At 37.1% G+C, this 19,598-nt stretch overlaps 1 protein-coding gene across 1 annotated transcript; it reads right to left on the reverse strand.

The window, feature by feature from the left end:
- Positions 1–4,335: 4,335 nt before the first annotated feature.
- Positions 4,336–6,051, reverse strand: LOC129890630 (uncharacterized). Its single transcript, XM_055966146.1, has 3 exons — positions 5,964–6,051; positions 5,246–5,388; positions 4,336–4,782 (listed from the first exon to the last, which is right to left on the reverse strand). Exons 1-3 carry the CDS (start codon positions 6,049–6,051, stop codon positions 4,336–4,338), a joined length of 678 nt encoding a protein of 225 aa, XP_055822121.1.
- Between the last annotated feature and the right edge of the window lie 13,547 nt (positions 6,052–19,598).

Consider the following 19,598-nt stretch of genomic DNA (forward strand, 5'->3'; position numbering starts at 1 on the left):
TTGGTTGACTGGTCGTTTATTTGGGTTTTATATCCGTTTTATTATTTTGGAGCTTTTTTAACTTAAAAAGTTGACTTTGGTCATATTTTTAGGTAAACGACCTCAAAATGAAATTTTGACAGTTCCACCAGCTCTAAAATGGAAAATTAGGCTTGTAGCATGGTCGGCATGAGTATCAAGGCACTCGGTATGAGTTTGGAATCATTTGGCATTTTTACCTCCAAAATTAGGCTTATGGTTGACTTTGGTCAACCTTCTTGGAAAACATACTCTGATGAAAATTTTGTCAGTGCGGTTAGTCCCAAAATAGTTTTTTTGGTCAAGAACCACCCTTCGTTCCCTTCCCAAGGCTTTCGATCTAATCTCGAGGCCTGTTATGGAATTTGGTTTAAAATGACACTTAGGTATGAGACCTACTTTTAATGAAAATGACCTCATATGGGAACTTTAAAGGCACCATTGAGTCCGAAACATTGAGTTTGATGAGGTAGCACATCTCATTTGCGCACATAGGTTCTGAACGAATCCCGAGCCCTAGTCGGAGATTTGAGACTTTTTCAAAAAGAGTGTTGCAGCAAGTGCCTGTGCACAAAGTTAAAATCCCATTTTTGAGTTTTTCTCCAACTTCAAAGCCTTATATGTTTATCTATAGAGCTCTAAATTATGTGATTCAAAAGGCAAACTTGTTAGAGTTTTTGAGAAGAACGTGTTGGTGAGCTCGTAAACTGATTTGCGGCATTCGATAGAGGTAAAATCTTGATTTTAGCTATTGCACTGGGTATTTTTTGAGTGAATTTTTGAAGTACTTTGGGAATTAATTTCTTTGGTCTATATAAACCCAATTTTTGAAATTCTATGGTCTAACTTCAAGGAAATTTTGTGAAGTATCTGTTGGTGAGATTGGAATCTTGACGAGAGAATTCGTGTGAGGTAAGATTATGAAATTAGTTGCTGTATTTGAAATTTTTGAGTTGGAATTGTGTTGAATTTTGAGGTCTTGTTTTTTGATCATTTTAGGTTTGTTTTCTGGGATTTAAGAGCCTATTTTGCGGAGTTTTCCGTAAGGCTCATCGTGGTGTGATTACTTTCGGTCGTGAGAGCTTCATTATTGGTAAACTTCTTAATTTAGGTATTTCCCCGTCCTTGTTCTTAGCTTAGAAATTGATTTTTTGTTCCATGTGCGTTTATAACATTGCCTATACCCCAAATTTATATCATTTAGTCATATGAGCTTAGGGTGCTGCCTAGGACCAACTTTTGGAGTCAATTCCAGAATTCTAGACACGTGTCCCACATTTCTAAATATTGCGATTTTAGTATCAAAACAATCATATTGATGAGGTGATTAATGTTTTGGTAGCATAGAGGCCATTAGAGATGATTCGAAGGCCGATAGCTTCATCTTGGTGGATTTGTAGTGTGCATGTTTGGCTTTGAAGTAGGCTACGGTCTCCCCTTTAGATTGAGTTCTATTATATACTATTTAGTATATATTTCATATAATTTAGGTTGGTATTTGACGGGTTTAGGGCTTTTCTTCTTTTTTCTTATTTCCTTGACTTCGGTTGAACCTTAGACTAGCGTAGCCTCCTGAGATCCTTATTTTAGGTTTATGGTGTCGATTGCATTATGGTTTGGTGAGCTAATCCTATTGAAGATCAGTATTCAGGGCATTAGGCTAGATTTGAGCCTTAGATACTTTAGTTCATGTCCCAGTGCCTTTATAGCTAGGTGTAGCTTTTGATAGAGGCTTATGATGATTGGTGGAACATAGTTCTAGTGCTGAAGACCTTTGTGGTTCGTCGTAGACATAAGATTTGCTTAGTTGTCCTCATTTATAGCTGAGATGGCATATTTTGGGGTAAGACATCAATCTTAGAGATATTTTCTTCCCCTATTTTATTCTGAGCCATGCCTTGATTGTTCGCTTTCATTTAGTGGTTGGCTTATGATGTCGTCTTATCCATTATCAATTATTGGGCCAGAGGCTGTGTTTGAGGAGAGTTTGTACCTTAAGTTAGTTCCTTTGCCTTGATAAGGTGGTATAGTTAGATGTTATCATTTGGATTGTGTGTGTGTCTTGTTTGGATGCTGGTGATGGCATGCTTGCATTAATTGAACATATTCACTTGTTTTGTGGTATGATCTTGGTATTGACATTGGATTTTGCACTATTATTTTTTAGAAGGCTTTCTCACATTTTTACTACTTTTAATCTATTTTAATAGGAGTTGCACCACCTGGACTACTTTGATAAAATGGTTTGAGATTTATAAGGCATCGAGGACGTGATCTGTTTTACATTAAAAAAATCAGAGGCATTGAGAATGTGCTCGGTTTCCATTAATATTTGGCATGGAGTCGCCCTTTTTATACTATGGTTGCATCTAGGATACCTTTAGCCTGTACTTAATTATCCGGTGCGACATCTCTCTTTTCTACATCATCTTGGGCACTCATTCTCCAATACCACTACGAGGATACTTTTTGTCTATGTAAGATCTAGTTCAGGCCCAAGTAGTGTATACAGACTTCTCGCATCCACTATGGGCCCCTCTAGATAGTGCACTGCTGAATTAGATGAGGGAGTCGCATGGGTCCTACCTGGTAAGCCGAAGGACGGGGTAGGTCTATACGCTAGTTGTTGTTGATTGATGAGTGCCACAGGTGATGTTACTAGTTTTTATTACAAACATGCATTCATTAGCATCGCCTAATAACAATATACTTTTTTAGTGTGGTCCCGCGGTTTATGGGAGTAGGACATATGTTTGTCAATATTAGTACATTCTAGGGGTATGGGCATCCGATTGGTTATTATCTGATTATAGCTGTTCTTATCTCTTATCGTACTTGTAGTTTGTTTGCATGGTGTCTTAGTCTGGTGTTGTTTTTGGTGTTTCCTGTTAGACTCAATTGGTTTTTTCCTTAGGTGGAGTGTGATTAGTTGTTATAGGCAATGCTTCTGTCCTTGATTAGTTGGCTCCTTTAGTTCCTCCTTACTGTAAGTAGGTTGTGGCTTGCGCCTGCAAGTGCGTTCTTTGATTCAACCTCCTATATATACATATACATATATATATATCCTACCTCTTTACTCTCATTTCCTGCTTTACCTTGTGTTAGATCTTAATTTCTTACGTTGTGCTATATTTACCTAATTACCTGTGATTTATACTTTCTTTATCTATGGAACTTAGTCGGCCTATGCCTACTAAGTACCATTTATTTAGTACTCATACTATAATTTTGCCTCTATGCAAATCATAGTACGGGTTCTCGCCATTTATTTGGACTATTGCAGAGCAGCGTTTGATTCAGAGATTTGGTGAGCTAGTGGCGTTAAGAGTTGTCGATTTCCATTCATGCTGGAATAGGACTAGTATTTACTTTCTTTCGAAGACTGTCTGTACTCTTATTATATTTGTATAAGCCTTGTATTCCTATTTGTTTTAGATACTCGATTACGCAGTGATGTCATGTCTTGGGGTGGTTTCTTGTGTTTGCTTCAATTGTTGTCTTTCTTCTCATTATTACATACATCCTGCTTAAATTATTCCTCTTATTCTTGATAGCCCATTGCCTCTAGTTCCGGATAAGGATTAAGGGTTAGTCTTACCTGCTGGTGAGTGCTATCAGGTGCCATCACGGCCTAATAAATTGGATCATGACAATCTGATAAGGTGGAATAAAAATTGGATGGGTGTCTGGCTCCAAATCTATGGAAAAATCAATATCACGCTTAGAGAGAAGGCCTAGTAGGTTCGTAGGGAACACATCCAAAAAATATCTAACCACAGGAATTGAGTCAACTGAAGGGCCCTCTCTACTAACATCATGTATGTAGGCCAAGTAAGCTAGACAACCTAAGGCAACCAACTGCCGATCCTGCTTAAACGAGATAATCTTTGTCAGTACATAACTGTAGGAACCTTTCCAAAACACTAGAGGAATGCCATGCATGGCTAAGGTAACGATCGTGAAGTAGAAATCCTTGACCGCATGGTAAGGGGATAACAAGTCCATGCCTAGAATCACATCAAAATCTAGCATATCTAGCAAAATAAGGTCAACTCTAGTATCATAATCCTGGATGGTCACTAATCATGACCGCAACACCTGATCCACTACTATAGACTCACCTATTGGGGTCAAAACATGAACCGGCTCACCAAAGATTCGGAACTCGTACTCAGCCAATGGCGGACCCAGGATTTTCACCAAGTGGGTTCAAGATATAAAAATTAAATATACAACGAAGGAAACAAAACAAAGTTTGATTAATTAAAATATATTATTACAATTCTATTCTACGAGTTTACATTTCTTGAAAACTAATCATAATACTCTCCTCTGGAATAGTATTAAATATTTTTTCCCTACATAAGGCACCATGCAACTACTCATGAAATCATCATACATTCGATTTTGCAATTCACTCTTGATCAACTTCATAGCCGAGCAAGCTCTTTCAATAGTAGAAGTATCAACCGGCAAGAGCAACACAAATTTTATAAGGTAAAACACAAGAGGATAATTTAAATGCTTTGCGTTAACTAAATTGGAGAACCTTTTATCAACATCACATACATCAACAATATAAGACTCTAGCTGATTCTTAAGAGTAACCATCACATCTTCATCAAAATCATCAGGATATAATTTGGCCATTCTTAATATTTTCTTGATGTGAAAACTAGAAAGTGTGTCAACTGGATTCAAGCAAGCAACTCCAATAACCAAATCTGTTCTAACCTTATTAAAGCGATCATTGAATTCTTGAAGCTGCAAATCAATAATCTTAAAAAATACTTCCACACGATAGTTAGGTGAGATAATATATTCATCAAATTTACGTCGAGATCTTCAAAAATTAACATAGAACTCATCAAAATTAGGTATCAAAATATCATTCTTGACACAAAATACAGAAACATCCTCGATAAGTGGATTCCATCATTCATCCCTTAAATCTTGCAATCATTTCATCACCACTTTAACAAGTAGAATGACATTTGCAATATCTTGATCTTTCTTTTATAAGGATTCACTAAGCTAATTTGTGATCACCAAAATATCTCTCATTAAATGTAATATGAAAGCAATCTCAAAGGTTTGACAAACTTTGAGATATCCTGTTGCCTTAGCTTTTTGTTCAATAGATTCAGAATCAACAACAATAGTATCAAGAACAACATAATAAAGGAAAACATACTAATGAAGATTTTAAAAGATTTGTAATGTGAACCCACAGAGTATTGGAAGCTCTAGCAAGACCAAGTTCTTGATTCATTCCCTTACCACTTTCAACTTCACCCATATCAAGTCCCTCTTTAACCTTTTTGGTTTGAGATTCTCGAAGTTCATCCATGCATTTTAAAAAATCTCCCACTATATTTAAGACATTAAAAACAATAGGAAAAGCTCTCCAACTTGATGACTTTTTTTGGATACCCCAATAAGAGTTAACTGAAGTTGATAAGCAAAACAATGGATTGCATGAGTAGATCTACTTTCTTGTGAATAAAAAATTTAAGGCCACTTAGACGCCCTTGCATATTGCTAGATCTATCATATCATTGACCCCGTATGTAAAATAAACTCAAAGAATGTTGAGCAAAATAGTTAACAATTACTTCTTTCAAACATAAATCACTAGTATCATGAACATGAATAATACCTATAAACCATTGCACCACATACTCTACTCTTTCAACATAATTTAAAACAATTGCCATGTGCTCCTTATGTGATACATCACAAGATTCTTCAACTAGAAACAAAGAAAAAATCACCATTTAGATCCTTCATAATAAATTTAATTGTTTCAAATTTACATGCTGTGACAATATCTTTTTGAATTTTATGAGAAGTCAGCTGGTCATCTTTTGGAGCCTTTTTCAACACAAGTTAAATAATTTTATCACACCATTTCGCATACCATAAAAGAATTTCAAGAAAGTTACCTTTATTTAGTGATGATTCATCTTCACAATGTCCAAGACATGTCAATCCTTGATTCAAAAGAACTTTCCCTACTTCAACAGAAGCCATTATACGAATTATGTGCGCAAGGATGGTTTGATTTAATAGCTTAGCAAATGCAGCTTGAATTGACTATTCTTGTCGTATTAGATCTTCACACTTTTTCTTTGCCTAATTGTGAGTACTGTTTGACTTACCAACATGCGCATCTATTTTTTTTTGTGCCAACTTTTGAATCCTATACTTGGAAATTCTTCACCTCCACCTTGATGAATTCTTTAATCTGGAAATAAATAATAACATAAAAATAAGTTGCATCTTCAATCACACTATACTCCAAACAATCATGATATTTTCTAAATCATTTACTATTAAAATGGCATATAAATCCATAAATATCACTTTGAGGAAACTCGGAAATTCGAGGTTGATGAGGACCTCTTTGGATATATGGTCGTTTAATCTCATCATGTTCACGCGGATGGTTTTTCGCTTCTCTGGATTTGCTGGGAAAGTATCCAAGTCTACTCCCTTTTTCAATTTTTTAGCAGGATGATGAGTTTCTTCTAAGTGGTTCAAGGTTTCTTCCATACGAGGAGCATTTTGAGCGGATGAACTTGATTGTTGAAACTTGGAAGACACCGGAGAGAAAACTCTCATCATGTGATTTTGAACTTGTATTACCAAATTAAAATTCTAATTAGAAAGTAAAGAACTACTAAATAAATGGAATTCTAATTTATTAATATAAACTAAGAAGTCAAAAAAATGTTATGAATTTCAACCTTTGACTGATTTCTACTCACTCAACAAATAAAAGCAAAATATTGCACTAAGAAAATGAGAACCTTAATTTTAAAAAAAATATATAATTTTTGAATGACATGAACTTTTGTTCCTAGTTGTTTTTGAACATGCATCCTGCCGCTTACATCTTGTGACAAGAACAAATACATTGTCCCTTTAGCTTCTAACTTCTTGTCAATTTTAGAATGACAAGAATTTTTTAGTTGAAGAATAAAAAAACAACCACAATAATTTTTTATATAGAAGAGTATAGAATACAGAGCAAAAAAAAAATTTGATTGTTAAATGATGGCTATTGATGCGAGATTTAAGAGATGGAGAGAGTCTTTTTTCTTCAAATAAAAAAATAATCGTTTAAATTTTGGAGAAGTTCTCAGCAGCAAGGGCAAGGGTTTTTAGAATTTGAGAAACAAAGGGGCGTAGTACCTTTTTAGTTGAATTGAATCCCTCTTTCACTATTAAGTTATATTATTATTATTATTATTATTATTATTATTATTATTATTATAATAATAATAATAATAATAATAATAATAATAATAATAATAATAATTAAAAAAAACTAACAACAAAAGGACAAAAGTTATTAACTAATGGTCTTTTAAATGGTTAAAGTAAAAAGTTGTTGTACTTTTTAATGTTTAAAAGAAGCTAAAGGCACAAAACTTATACCTAGTACCTAGGTTAAAGGACAAACATTGGCTAGACTTTTAAAATATCCAGAAATTAAATAAAGGCTTAAATATTGATAGCCAGATTTCAACTTGGTTCATTTGATTTAATTTGAACCCACTTCACCACTAGGCTAGCGTTGCACTTATTTTAGTGGAGTAAAAATTTAATATATACCCATAAAATTTCAAAAACTGATTAAATATACATATATATAGTGTTATTTTTCAATGAAGTGGACTCATATGAACCCATTTGACCTATGGTAGGTCCGCTCCTATACCCAATTGGGGAGCATAACAGATAGATACATATGAAAAGGTTGATACTAGATCAAATAAACATGTGGCAGGATGGTGTCATAATAGAAGTGTATCTGTAATGACAGCGTCGGATGCCTCAGCCTCTACCCTCGCTGAAGTAACACAGAAATGGCCCTGAGAAGCTCTGCCTGGTGCATCTGACCTACCTCCTGACCTGCCTCCCCATGCTCTGCCTCTAGCATCCTTTCGGCCGCCCCGACAATTTTGATACTAATCTCCATCTCTGATTAGATGAGGCACTTCTATCATTGATCTAGTTTTTTGGGGTGCTAGTATAATCGCCATTCACCCTCGACTAAGGCACTCTCGGGATCAATTATCTAAGCTGCCATAGTTATAACAGCCCCGAGAATATCAACTTGTAAGAATACGACCTCCACAGCCTGAAGAACCTACATCTAATCCCCTCGAACTCTGTCTTATGCTAGGACCAACTTGCTGATTCTGGCTTCCCTCAAAAGAAGGTAATGCCGCATGAATAGGCCGGCTGAACTAGCCCTACTAAAATCACTGAAGGGGGATATCATAGGAGTCCCTCTCTCTAGTTTGGTCCCTATTGTAGCTTCCTTGGTAGTGAGGCCTCTTATCGCTGCCCTCTTGGTCCTCGTAATGAATATGCTGCATGGACCGGGCATGGTCGACCACATCAAGAAATGATCGGTTTGCTGAAGCCAAATGCTCCATATAAACTTGCAATCTGTACCATAACCCTCACACAAAGTAACGAACTCAGTTCTCCTCCTTGGGAAAAATTATATTGGTATAGCGAGACAACTTATGGAACCTCTCCTCGTACTCTGAGATAGTCATGGAACTCTACTCCAACCTGAAGAACTGATCATGAAGACACTCCCTAAAGCTCCGTGGTATATACCTGGCTAAGAAATCCCATGAGAACTCGCCACCACTGCCTGGCAGGCCTGTGGAACTCATGTGTAGTGAATTTGGCTCCCCTTGACTCCACAAGGCCTAAGGGTTGAAGATACTTTTGGCATGTAGTCAAGAACTCATAGGCATCCGCCCCAATCAACCCAGTAATATCACGACCCAAGCCTAGGGTCTAGACGTGAAACTGCGAATGAGATACCCAGAGGTACCTCACCCAAGCCTCTTAGCATTCACATAGCTTTTCATAGGCAATGATATTTAAGAATAGGCGGAAGAAAAGGGGATAATGTGTCTAAGGGAAATAACATTTGAACTAGGTGTCAAAAGTCAATCGTAAACATCATGCATCATTTATTTGTCCAATAATACCTCCACTTTCCTTAGATTAGGCTGGGGATAATACATGTTCCTAGATTACCCTCATAATAAGTGTCAAAGGTACAAAAAAGGATGACCATAAGGCTATACATGTCATAGGCTAAAAAGAATAAAGGATATGGTACCTGAAAGATGCGAACTCACCAAGATAGTAGCCTTCAATGGGATCAACTAGCCATGGGAAGGATAATATAGAGTAACTCGGTGATATCATGTAGGCAAAAGAGTATATGTTAGTACTTTGAATATACTAAGTATGTCGGCATGCATTATAATGAAAAGCGTTAAGTGAATGAATGTATAAGGAATCATCATATATATGGCATTAAAACATTCATTTTGTGGGAAGGTGACTATAAACGATATTTAAGACCATGCCAGCTATTATACAGAATCCAACATAACCCCTTGTGTTGGCACAGGGAGACTACTTGCTGGGTAGAACTCCGTCAACTTTAATCATTTCTTTCACTTTAACTTTAAGGGCTATTTGTGGATCCACTATCCTAAATAGCCTACAAGGGTTCCTATGTTGGAGCATAGTTAATGCAATATGAGACTTTACTTAAGGACCCCTTAGGTCAAGTCCCCATCTGCATGCTACATTCAGTGCTAGGTCAAATCCCACTGAAATAGCATTTAGATATCATAATAACACAAGCATTCATATAACTTTAGGCATCAAATCATCATTCAGTAGAATAACTCAATAAAACCTTTCATTTGATTTAAATAAGTGAGAATTGTCCTTTCATATAAAATCTATTCTTTGGCTTAGAAGGCCTTTCATCATTCAATCATTCTAGCATCTCATAAGACTCCCTTTAATCACAAACATTGCTTTCATAAACTTTCATTTTGGAGTCAAAGACTTGAATTCACCTTCATTTCAACATGTAAAATTAGTTGGGTTCATTTCATGCAACCTTCAAATACATTTAAAAATGAAGCTAGCATGCATCAGGGTAATGAAATGCATCAATTAAAACATCTTAAAACAACCCACTAATATATCTTTAAAATTATTTCCATGTCTTTACATAAGGACCTTAAATCATTCATTTCATGAAATTGAGAGTCAACCTATAACAATATAGATAAACAAACTTCAAATAGAGAATAGTCTATATATTGGTAATCATCATATAAAAACCCATAAGATTTCATCATTTAAATTTTAAGATTGGATTTTAAAAACATTGGGCTCCATGGGTGGAACAACCCATGAATGAGACCCATATACCTTGGGTAAATAACTCCTTAATACAATCATGGAAGTGGAGATTTGAAGGTGTATGGAAACCCCATCTTTTCTTGGTGAATAGGAAGACCTTGAGAGGACTTGAGAGGTTATGATTTTTGTCTTAGAACTTTGAGTGAGAGTAAATGAGGGTGGAGAGGCGTTGGGTCTTTTAGATAGGTGAATGTTTCCCTCAGTACGACCTCATTTTGTGTTAAAACACAGGAAAAGACCAAAATTTCCCCTTCTTACAAACCAAAGTACACCTTTCATGAGCAAAACCTTCGAGTACACCCTATCATCCATACTAAAGTCATGATCCCTTCTCCTAGTGTTGAAATAGGACTTTTCATGACTTTGACCTATGTTCAACCTTTCTCTAATGGCTCTCACCTTCTCCAAAGCATCAAGCACTAAATCAAGACCCAACAAAGTAATCTGACCTACTTCGAACCAACCAACCGAAGGCCTACATCATCTCCCATAAAAAGCCTCAAACGGTACCATCCTAATGCTTGAATGGTATCTATTATTGTAGTTGAACTTGATAAGTGGTAAATTATCATCCCAACTTTCTTTGAGCTACAACAGACAAGCCCTTAACATATCGTCTAGAGTTTGAATTATCTGTTTGGCCTACCCATTGGTTTGAGGATGGAATGCGGTGCTTAGCTTCACCTTGGTACCAAGACCCCTTTGAAATGATCTCCAAAAGTGAGGAGTGAATTGGGTACCATGATCAGAAATGATTAACAAAGGCATACCATTCAACCTCACCAACTCCTGCATATGTAGCCTGTAATAAATTTCTACACTATAAAATGTCTTGACTGGTAAAAAGTGAGCCGACTTGGTCATTCTGTCAACAATCACCCAAATTAAATCATGATGCTTCCGAGTGTGAGGCAAACCCACTATAAAATCCATATTCACATCTTCCCACTTCCAAGTAGGGATTTCAATATATTGGGCTTGGCTACTCAACCTTTGATGTTCGGCCTTCACTTTTTGGCAATTTAGACATTCAGACACGAACCTTGCCATGTCTTTTTTTATGCCACCCCACCAATATAGATCTTTTAAGTCTCTGTACATTTTCGTTGAGCCTAGATGAATGGAGTATGAAGAATTATGAGGCTCTTTCAAAATTAAACCCCTTAGGCCATCAATATTCAGCACACATAACCGACCTTAGTAGTATAATACCCCATCTCCCCCTTGTGAAAAGATTTTTACTTTCTTTTTCTTTTACCAACTTCTTCAACTCCACTAATGCTAGGTCAAGGTCTTATTTTATCTGAACATCCATCACCAAAGATGATTCGGACCTATTATGAACAAAAATACCACTATCAATGGAATCACTCAACTTCACTCCTTATCTATCCAACCGGTGAACATCTTTTACCAACTCTCTATTCCCTTCGTCAATATGAATCACACTCCCTATAGATACTCCACTAAGTGCATCAACGACTACATTTGCCCAGATGATAGTGCACACTCATGTCATCATTTTGAAGGAGTTCAAGCCACCTTTATTGTGATCGGTGAACACATCCACATGTACTCCATAGAGGTAGTGCCGCTAAATCTTTAAAGCAAATTCCACGACCGCCAACAAAAGATCATTGGTAAGGTAGTTACACTCATGTACCTTCAATTGTCTAGAAGCATAGGCTATAACCTTACTGATTTACATCAATACATAACCCAAACTAATATTTGAAGCATCACAATAAACCACAAATCCTTCCAATCCTTCTAGTAAAGTTAAGATAAGACTGGAGGTAAGTCAATCGTCCAAAGTTTGGAAACACTTTTCACACTTATCTGTCCATATGAATTTTGCCTCTTTTTGGGTCAATGTCATCACATGAGATAAGATGGAAGAAAACCCTTCAACAAATCTTCTATAGTACTTGTCTAGACCCAAAAGGTTACAAATGTCCTAATGAGACAATGGTTTAGGCCAATTCTTGACCGCCTCCACTTTCTTGGGATGAACCTTGATCCCATCATCGGACACTATGTGACCAAGAAATGCACTTTTTTCAACCAAAATTAACACTTACTAAATTTTGCAATTAGTTGCCTATCCCTCAAGGTCTGAAGCACAACCTTCAAATAACTCTTATGTTCTTCCCCACCCCGAGAGTAAATCAAAATATTGCCAATGGAAACCACCACAAAGGTATCAAGGTAGGTTTGAAAACTCTATTCATTAGGTCTATGAATACCACCAGTGCATTTGTCAACCCAAATGACATCACTACAAACTCAAAGTGATAATACCTTGTTCGAAATGTCGTCTTGGGAATGTTACATTGCCTCACTCTCAATTGATATTAGCCAGACTGAGATCAATCTTAGAGATATGACTTTCCCTTTGCAATTGATCAAATAAATCATCTATCTTAGAGATTGGGTACTTGTTGTTAACAGTCACCTTGTTCAACTGACGGTAATCTATGCCCATTTGAAATGACCCATCCTTCTTTCTCACAAACAACATGGGAGCACCTCATTATGAAATACTTGGCCTTATGAACCCTTTCACCAATAAGTCCTTTAATTGTTCCTTCAACTCCTTTAATTTCTTTGAGGCCATTCAATAAGGGGGAATAGAGATAGGTTGGGTATTAAAGAGAAGATCAATGCCAAATTTAACTTCCCTTTTGGGAGGGATACCAGGAAGGTCATCTGGAAAGACATCAAAAAACTCACTTACTATGGGGACCAACTCAAGAGAAGGACTTTCAGAGTCCACATCCCTAACCCTTACAATATGATAGATGTAACCCTTAGCAATTGAATTTCGGGCTTTAAGACAAGAAATGAACCAACCTTTCACTACCGAATCACAACCCTTTCATTAAAAAATAGACTCATTTGGGAATTGAAACTTGACTTGTCGAGTCCTACAATTTATAAAGGCTTATGATGCATGAAACCAATCCATACCTTGTATAACATCAAAATCTACCATGTAAAGCCCTATGAGATCACAAGGAAACACTTTATGCAAGATGGACATGGGACAACCCTTGTAGACTTTTCTAGAAACAACCTACTCACCCACGGGAGTAGACATTAAAAAAGGGTTGGGTGGCATGGAACTACTGGTAATTAATCCACCTGCTGATGGCATAAGAGACACATACCCAACCTTCACTAGAAGTGACATAAAAACGACAGTTGAATCAAAAAGAAAGATATCGATGAAAATGTATTTTATCCCCTATCGCACGGAAAGGAAAACCTATAGTTTGTTTGATAGGCCCGGAAATGCTTCTTATTGGTTCCCTGCCCCCTATTGATGTGAATGGATTTTTAGACTAAACCCAAGACCATGCTCTTCCCTTTTGAGTCTACTCTTAGGTTCCTAGCCCAAAGAAGGAAAGACGAGGCATAGCAAAGGCTAAGGCAATGGAAGCAAGACTGAGTCCCTATGGGGAAGGCGCCAAAGTTTTTTCGAGACGTGCGCAGGATGATAACCTAATTAATTATTCTGAAGAAAGGGCCTACTATCTTCCAGAATTTGCCCTTCCTTCATCGAAGCTCTACTAATATTTCAGGTAACACATCAAACCTATTATCTAGGAATGGATTAACAAATGAAAAATTGGCACCCAAATCTAATAATGCATATACATCCAAAGCAAAGACCTTCAACATACCGGTAACAACATTAGGGGCTTCTTCAACCTATTATCTCCCATACAATTCATAAAAGCGGTTGGTGCATTTGCCACCTCTTTGAGCTTGTTTACCATGAGAAATTTGGCCTTGAGCCCTACCACCACCACCTCTACAATATCTAGCATGATGAATAGGTTTACCACACTTGAAGCATGCACTGGAGCCGGCTAAGAACTCCCTTTTGTGAGTCCTTCCACACTTCTTGCAAGTAAGGAAATTTTGAGCACCAATATTCTCCCTTTGAACCATCGCTTTAGAACCATTGTCCTTGTTTACCCTTGGAGGAGGTGTATTGGTGGAGCCTTGCCCCATGATTCATTTCCCACCTTTTTCATTTCCTCTACCACTATAATTGGACCTTTGAGGATTGAACCCTCCACCATCAACTCTAGTCTTCTTGAATCATCTTGATATCTCTCTCAAATTCTCTTCCTCAATTTGTTAAGCATATGTCATGGTCAGGAGATATCCATCTCTTTGACCAACATGTCCATCTTGCACTATTTAGATACCAAGGTAGAAAAGCCCAAAATGAACTTGCTCATCCTTGCCCTTAGGTTGGAGCATACTTAGACAATTTGGTGAATTTGAGGGAATACTCCTTCACACTCATACTCCCTTGGCAAAAGTTAAAGAACTGTTGGATCTCTACCTCCCTTAGCTCCAAAGGAAACATGCGGTCTAGGAAGGTATCTTTGAACTCCTCCCATTCTATTGGTCCTATATCTTTACCCTTTTCAATAACCCATTGCTCATACCAAACCTTTACCACACCTTTCAGTTGATAGGACAGTTGATAGGCCTTTTTATTTAGAGCACACCCATAATAGCAACAATTTAATTCGATACACTTCGTCTATAAACTCTATAGGGTCCTGATCAATTTGGATCCATCAAACTCGGGTGGATTCATTTTCTTGAAGTCCCGAACCCTAAAAGCCAAATTTGGCACTTGAGAAGGAAGAGAAGGAGCATTACCTTGGTTAGCTTGGTTGGCTATGGCTTGTGACAACAATGTGATAATGTTGAGAAATTCTGCATGTTTCATTCCATACTCATGATGTGGAGCCTCGGGAATCGGAGGAGTTTGGTCCTCATATTCAAATCTTGCTCTAGAGGGAGGTACTCTTCCTCAAGGTATGATCGAGAAAACATAAAATAGTTCATTAGTTAGAGGAAATCTTAGGACCACTCTAGGGCACGACATAAATATAAAAGAAGTGAAAGCTTTCCTAAACGTTTCATAGTCTCCTATTCATTGCTGTGGAGCTCTTCATAATCATGAATAAGACCCTATTCGACATGGTATGTTGGACTTTGAGAACCATTCAAAACCAAGCCTAGAGCCTACACATGACAAGGCTAATGAGACACCCGGAGGTAATTCACCCAAGAATTTTAGCTTTCCATAGCTTTTCATAGGTAATGATTTAAGAAAAAGCGGAAGAAAAGGGGATAATAGGACTAAGGGAAGTAACATTTGAAATAGGAGTCAAAAGTCAATCTTAAACATCATGTATCATCTATTTGTCAAATAATACATCCACTCTCCTTAGACTTGGCGGTGGATTAGACATGTCCCTAGCTTACCCTTATTATAAGTGTCAAAAGTACAAAAAAGGATGACCATAAGGCTATACATGTCATACGCTAGAAAAAGAAAGGATATGGTACCCGGAAGATACGAACTCACCAAGATAGTAGCCTTCAACAAGATCAACTAGCCATGGGGAGGAGAATGTGGAGCAACAGAGTGATATCATGTAGGCGAAAGAGTATGCGTTAGTACTTTGAATTTACTAAGTATGTAGGCATGCAATATAGTGAAAAATGTTAAGACATTTATAAGAAAAGTACACAAGTGAATGCATGCATGAGGAATCATCATATATATGGGATTAAAACATTCATTTTATAGGAAGGTGACCATAACCGACGTTTAATACCATGCGAGTTATTATATGGAATCCAACATAACTCCCTATATTTGCATGGAGAGAATACTTACCGGGTAGAAATCCATCAACTTTAATCATTTCTTCAACTTTAAGTTTAAGGGTTATTTGTGGATCCACTTGCGTAAATAGCCTACGAGGGCTCTTACGTTGGCGCATAGTTAATGTAACATGAGATTTACTTAGGTTCCCTTTAGGTCGAGTTCCCATCCATATGATACATTCGGTGCTAGGTCAAATCCCATGGAAATAGCTTTTAAATATCATAATAACAGAAGCATTCATATAACTGTAGGCATCAAATCATCATTCTGTAGAATAACTCATTTAAACCATTTATTTGATTCAATTATGAGAGAATTGTTTTTTCACATAGAATCCATTCTTTAGCTAAGAATCCTTTTAATCATTCAATCATTCTTTCATTTTATAAGACTCCCTAAATCATAAACATTGCTTTCATAAACATTCATTTTGGAGACAAAGCTTTCAATTCACCTTCATTTTAACATGATACTAGGTGGGTTCATTTCATGCAACCTTCAAATACATTTAAAAATGATGCTAGCATGTATGAGGGTAATGAAATGCAGCAATTAAAAATTTAAAACAACCCACCAATACATATTTAAACCTACTTACATGCCTTCACATAAGGACCTTAAATCATTCATTTCATAAAATTAAGAGTTAATATATATATATCAATATACATAAACAAACTTCAAATAGAGATTGAAAGATTGGGTTTAAAAATCACTAGGGCTCCATGGGTGGAAAAACCCATGAATGAGACCTACATATCTTTGAGAAATCACTCCTTAATGAAAGCTTGGAAGTGGAGACTTGATGGTTTATGGAAACCCCAACCTTTCTTGGTGAGGGGGAATACATTCAGAGAACTTGAGAGATTAGGGTTTGGGTCTTAGAACTTTGAGTGATAGTGAATGAGGGTAGAAAGGCGTTGGGTCTCTTAGATAGGTGAAATTTCCCTCAAAAGGACCTTACTTTGTGTTAAAACACAGGAAAACACCAAAATTTCCCTTTAAAACTTTGGTCGGACAGGCTTTACGGTAGGCCTTTATGGTTTGTACTGCCCACCACAGCCCGTGGTGGGGTCCCATGGTAAAATATTTGGGGAAAAACATTTTGGAAATCTGTAGGGGAGTCTCTGAACATTCTTCACAAAGACCTTCACGATTCGTGGAGAGCATCACAGCCTGTGAAACGTGACCGTGGTACAGGTCCTATAGGAGTCATGCAGAATGACCACCAGGGAAATATACCATGGTCCATGAAAATCTCCACGACTCATGGTGGTCGCCTATGGTCCTTGCTATTGCATATATCATGAGGGCTTTGGTTTAGGATCACCATGGTCGTCCCTTATCATTGTCCATTCCCTATATGTCTGAGTCTTTAAAACACCCCCCCATGGTGGCTCATCATGAGGTGTTGTGCGTACCACGACCCTTGATGGCCTTCCATTATCGATCCCAAGTTTCAGTTTTCTGCATTTCTTTGCACTTTCATTCTTTGTTCCTCATTTTAGGACTTTCCAAATTTTCAAGGTCATACAATATATCCCCTTTGGGAACATTCTTCCATGAATGAGAATCACTAGCATAGAAAAGGACATGGCACGAGTACTAGCAACCCAACATGAATACAATGACACTTGAATGCATAAAACATGAGATCTTTAAGCTTAGCATAAAACATGACTTTAAAATTCAACTTCAAGTACATGCATGCATATGAGAACTTAGAAAAGCTGAAACATAGGAGTCTTAAACATTTAATCATGAATAACTTAGTACCTTAGGCTATGGTAAAATGAAAGAGATGAGGGTAACGTTTCATCATATCGCTTCCACTTCCCATGTATCACTTTCAACTTGTTGATTCCTCGAAAGGACTTTGACGGATGAAACTTCTTTTATCCTTAATATCTTAATTTGCCTGGCCAAAATCTAATCCGAGACCTCTTTATAGGTCAAATAGAATTTGGATCACTCACATATTTTCTCAACACTGACACATGAAACTCCAGATGAACCATAGTTATTTTGAAAGGAAACTCAAACTCGTAGGCAACCATACCAACACATATTAGAATTCTATAAGACCCAACATACCTAGGGCTCAATTTTGGCTTCTTACCAAACTGAAATACACCCTTCATGGGTGAAACCTTCAAGTACACCCAATAATCCACAATAAACTAAAGATCCCTTCTCCTAGTGTCAGAATAGGACTTTTGACGACTTTGAGCCATATTCAACCTTTCTCTAATGACTCTCACTTTCTCCAAAGCATCAAGCATCAAATCAGGACCCAACAAGGCTATCTCACTTACTTTAAACCAACCAACTGGAGACCTACATCGTCTTCTATACAAACACTTAAACAGTGCCAGCCAATGCTTGAGTGGTAGCTATTATTATAGACAAACTCGATAATCGGCAGATGATTATCCCAAATTCATTTGAACTCCAGCACACAATCCCTTAACATATCCTCTCACATTTGAATTGTCTATTTTTCTTTCCCGTCGGTTTGAGGATGAAATAAGGTGCTTAGATTTACCTTGGTACCAAGACCCCTTTGAAATGATCTCTAAAAGTGAGGAGTGCATTGGATAGCATGATATGAAATGATTGAAAAAGGCACACAACGCAACCTCACCTATTCCCAAATATACAGCCTATCATAACCTTTGGCACTATAAAATGTCTTGACTGATAGAAAGTGAGCCGACTTGGTCATTCTATCAACAATCACCCAAATTAAATCATGATGCTTCCGAGTGTGAGGCAAACACATTACAAAATCCATATTCACATATTTCCACTTCTAAATAAGGATTTCAATATATTGGGCTAGGCCACTTGACCTTTGATTTTTGGCCTTCACTTGTAGGCAATTTGGATATTTGGACACAAACCATACTATGTAATTTTTAATGCCACCCGACCAATATAGCTCTTTCAAGTCTCGGTATATTTTTGTTGAACTAGGATGAATGGAGTATGAAGAATTATGAGGCTCTTTCAAAATTAAACCCCTTACTCCATCAATATTCAGAAAACATAACTGACCTTAGTAGTGTAGTACCCCATCTCCTCCTTGTGAAAAGATCTCTACTTTATTTTTCTTTTACCAACTGCTTCAACTCCACTAATGCCGGGTCAAGGTCTTGTTTTGACATAACATCCGTCACTAAAGATGATTCGGAACTATTATGAACAAACATATCACCATCATCAGAATCACTCAACTTCACTCCTTATCTAGCCAACCGATGAACATCTTTTACCAACTCTCTTTTCCTTTTGTTAACATGGGCCACACTTCCTATAGATACACTACTAAGTGCATTAATAACTATATTGGCTTTTTCGACATGACAGTGCACACTCATGTCATAGTTTTTGAGGAGTTCAAAACACCTCTTTTTCCTTAGATTGAGGTCCTTTAGGGTGAACAGATATTGGAGAATTGCTGTTTGGGTAAACACATCCACATGTACCCCATAGAGGTAGTGCCGCCAAATCTTTAAAGAGAATACCATGGACGCCAACTCAAGATCATGGGTAGGGTAGTTACATTTATGTAAATTCAATTTTCTAGGAGCATAGGCTATAACAT

This window comes from Solanum dulcamara, chromosome 5 (assembly GCF_947179165.1).
Source record: "Solanum dulcamara chromosome 5, daSolDulc1.2, whole genome shotgun sequence".
Taxonomy (NCBI): Eukaryota; Viridiplantae; Streptophyta; class Magnoliopsida; order Solanales; family Solanaceae; genus Solanum; species Solanum dulcamara.

What these genes read in the sequence shown, in the direction of transcription:
- LOC129890630 (XM_055966146.1), bottom strand. Translation starts at nt 6,051, where the DNA reads ATGGCTTCTGTTGAAGTAGGGAAAGTTCTTTTGAATCAAGGATTGACA. An exon ending in TGAATCATCACTAAATAAAG is followed by an intron (nt 5,389 to 5,963) that starts GTAACTTTCTTG and finishes TCTTAAATATAG; the next exon opens with TGGGAGATTTTTTAAAATGC. An exon ending in GAGCTTCCAATACTCTGTGG is followed by an intron (nt 4,783 to 5,245) that starts GTTCACATTACA and finishes ATTGATTTGCAG; the next exon opens with CTTCAAGAATTCAATGATCG.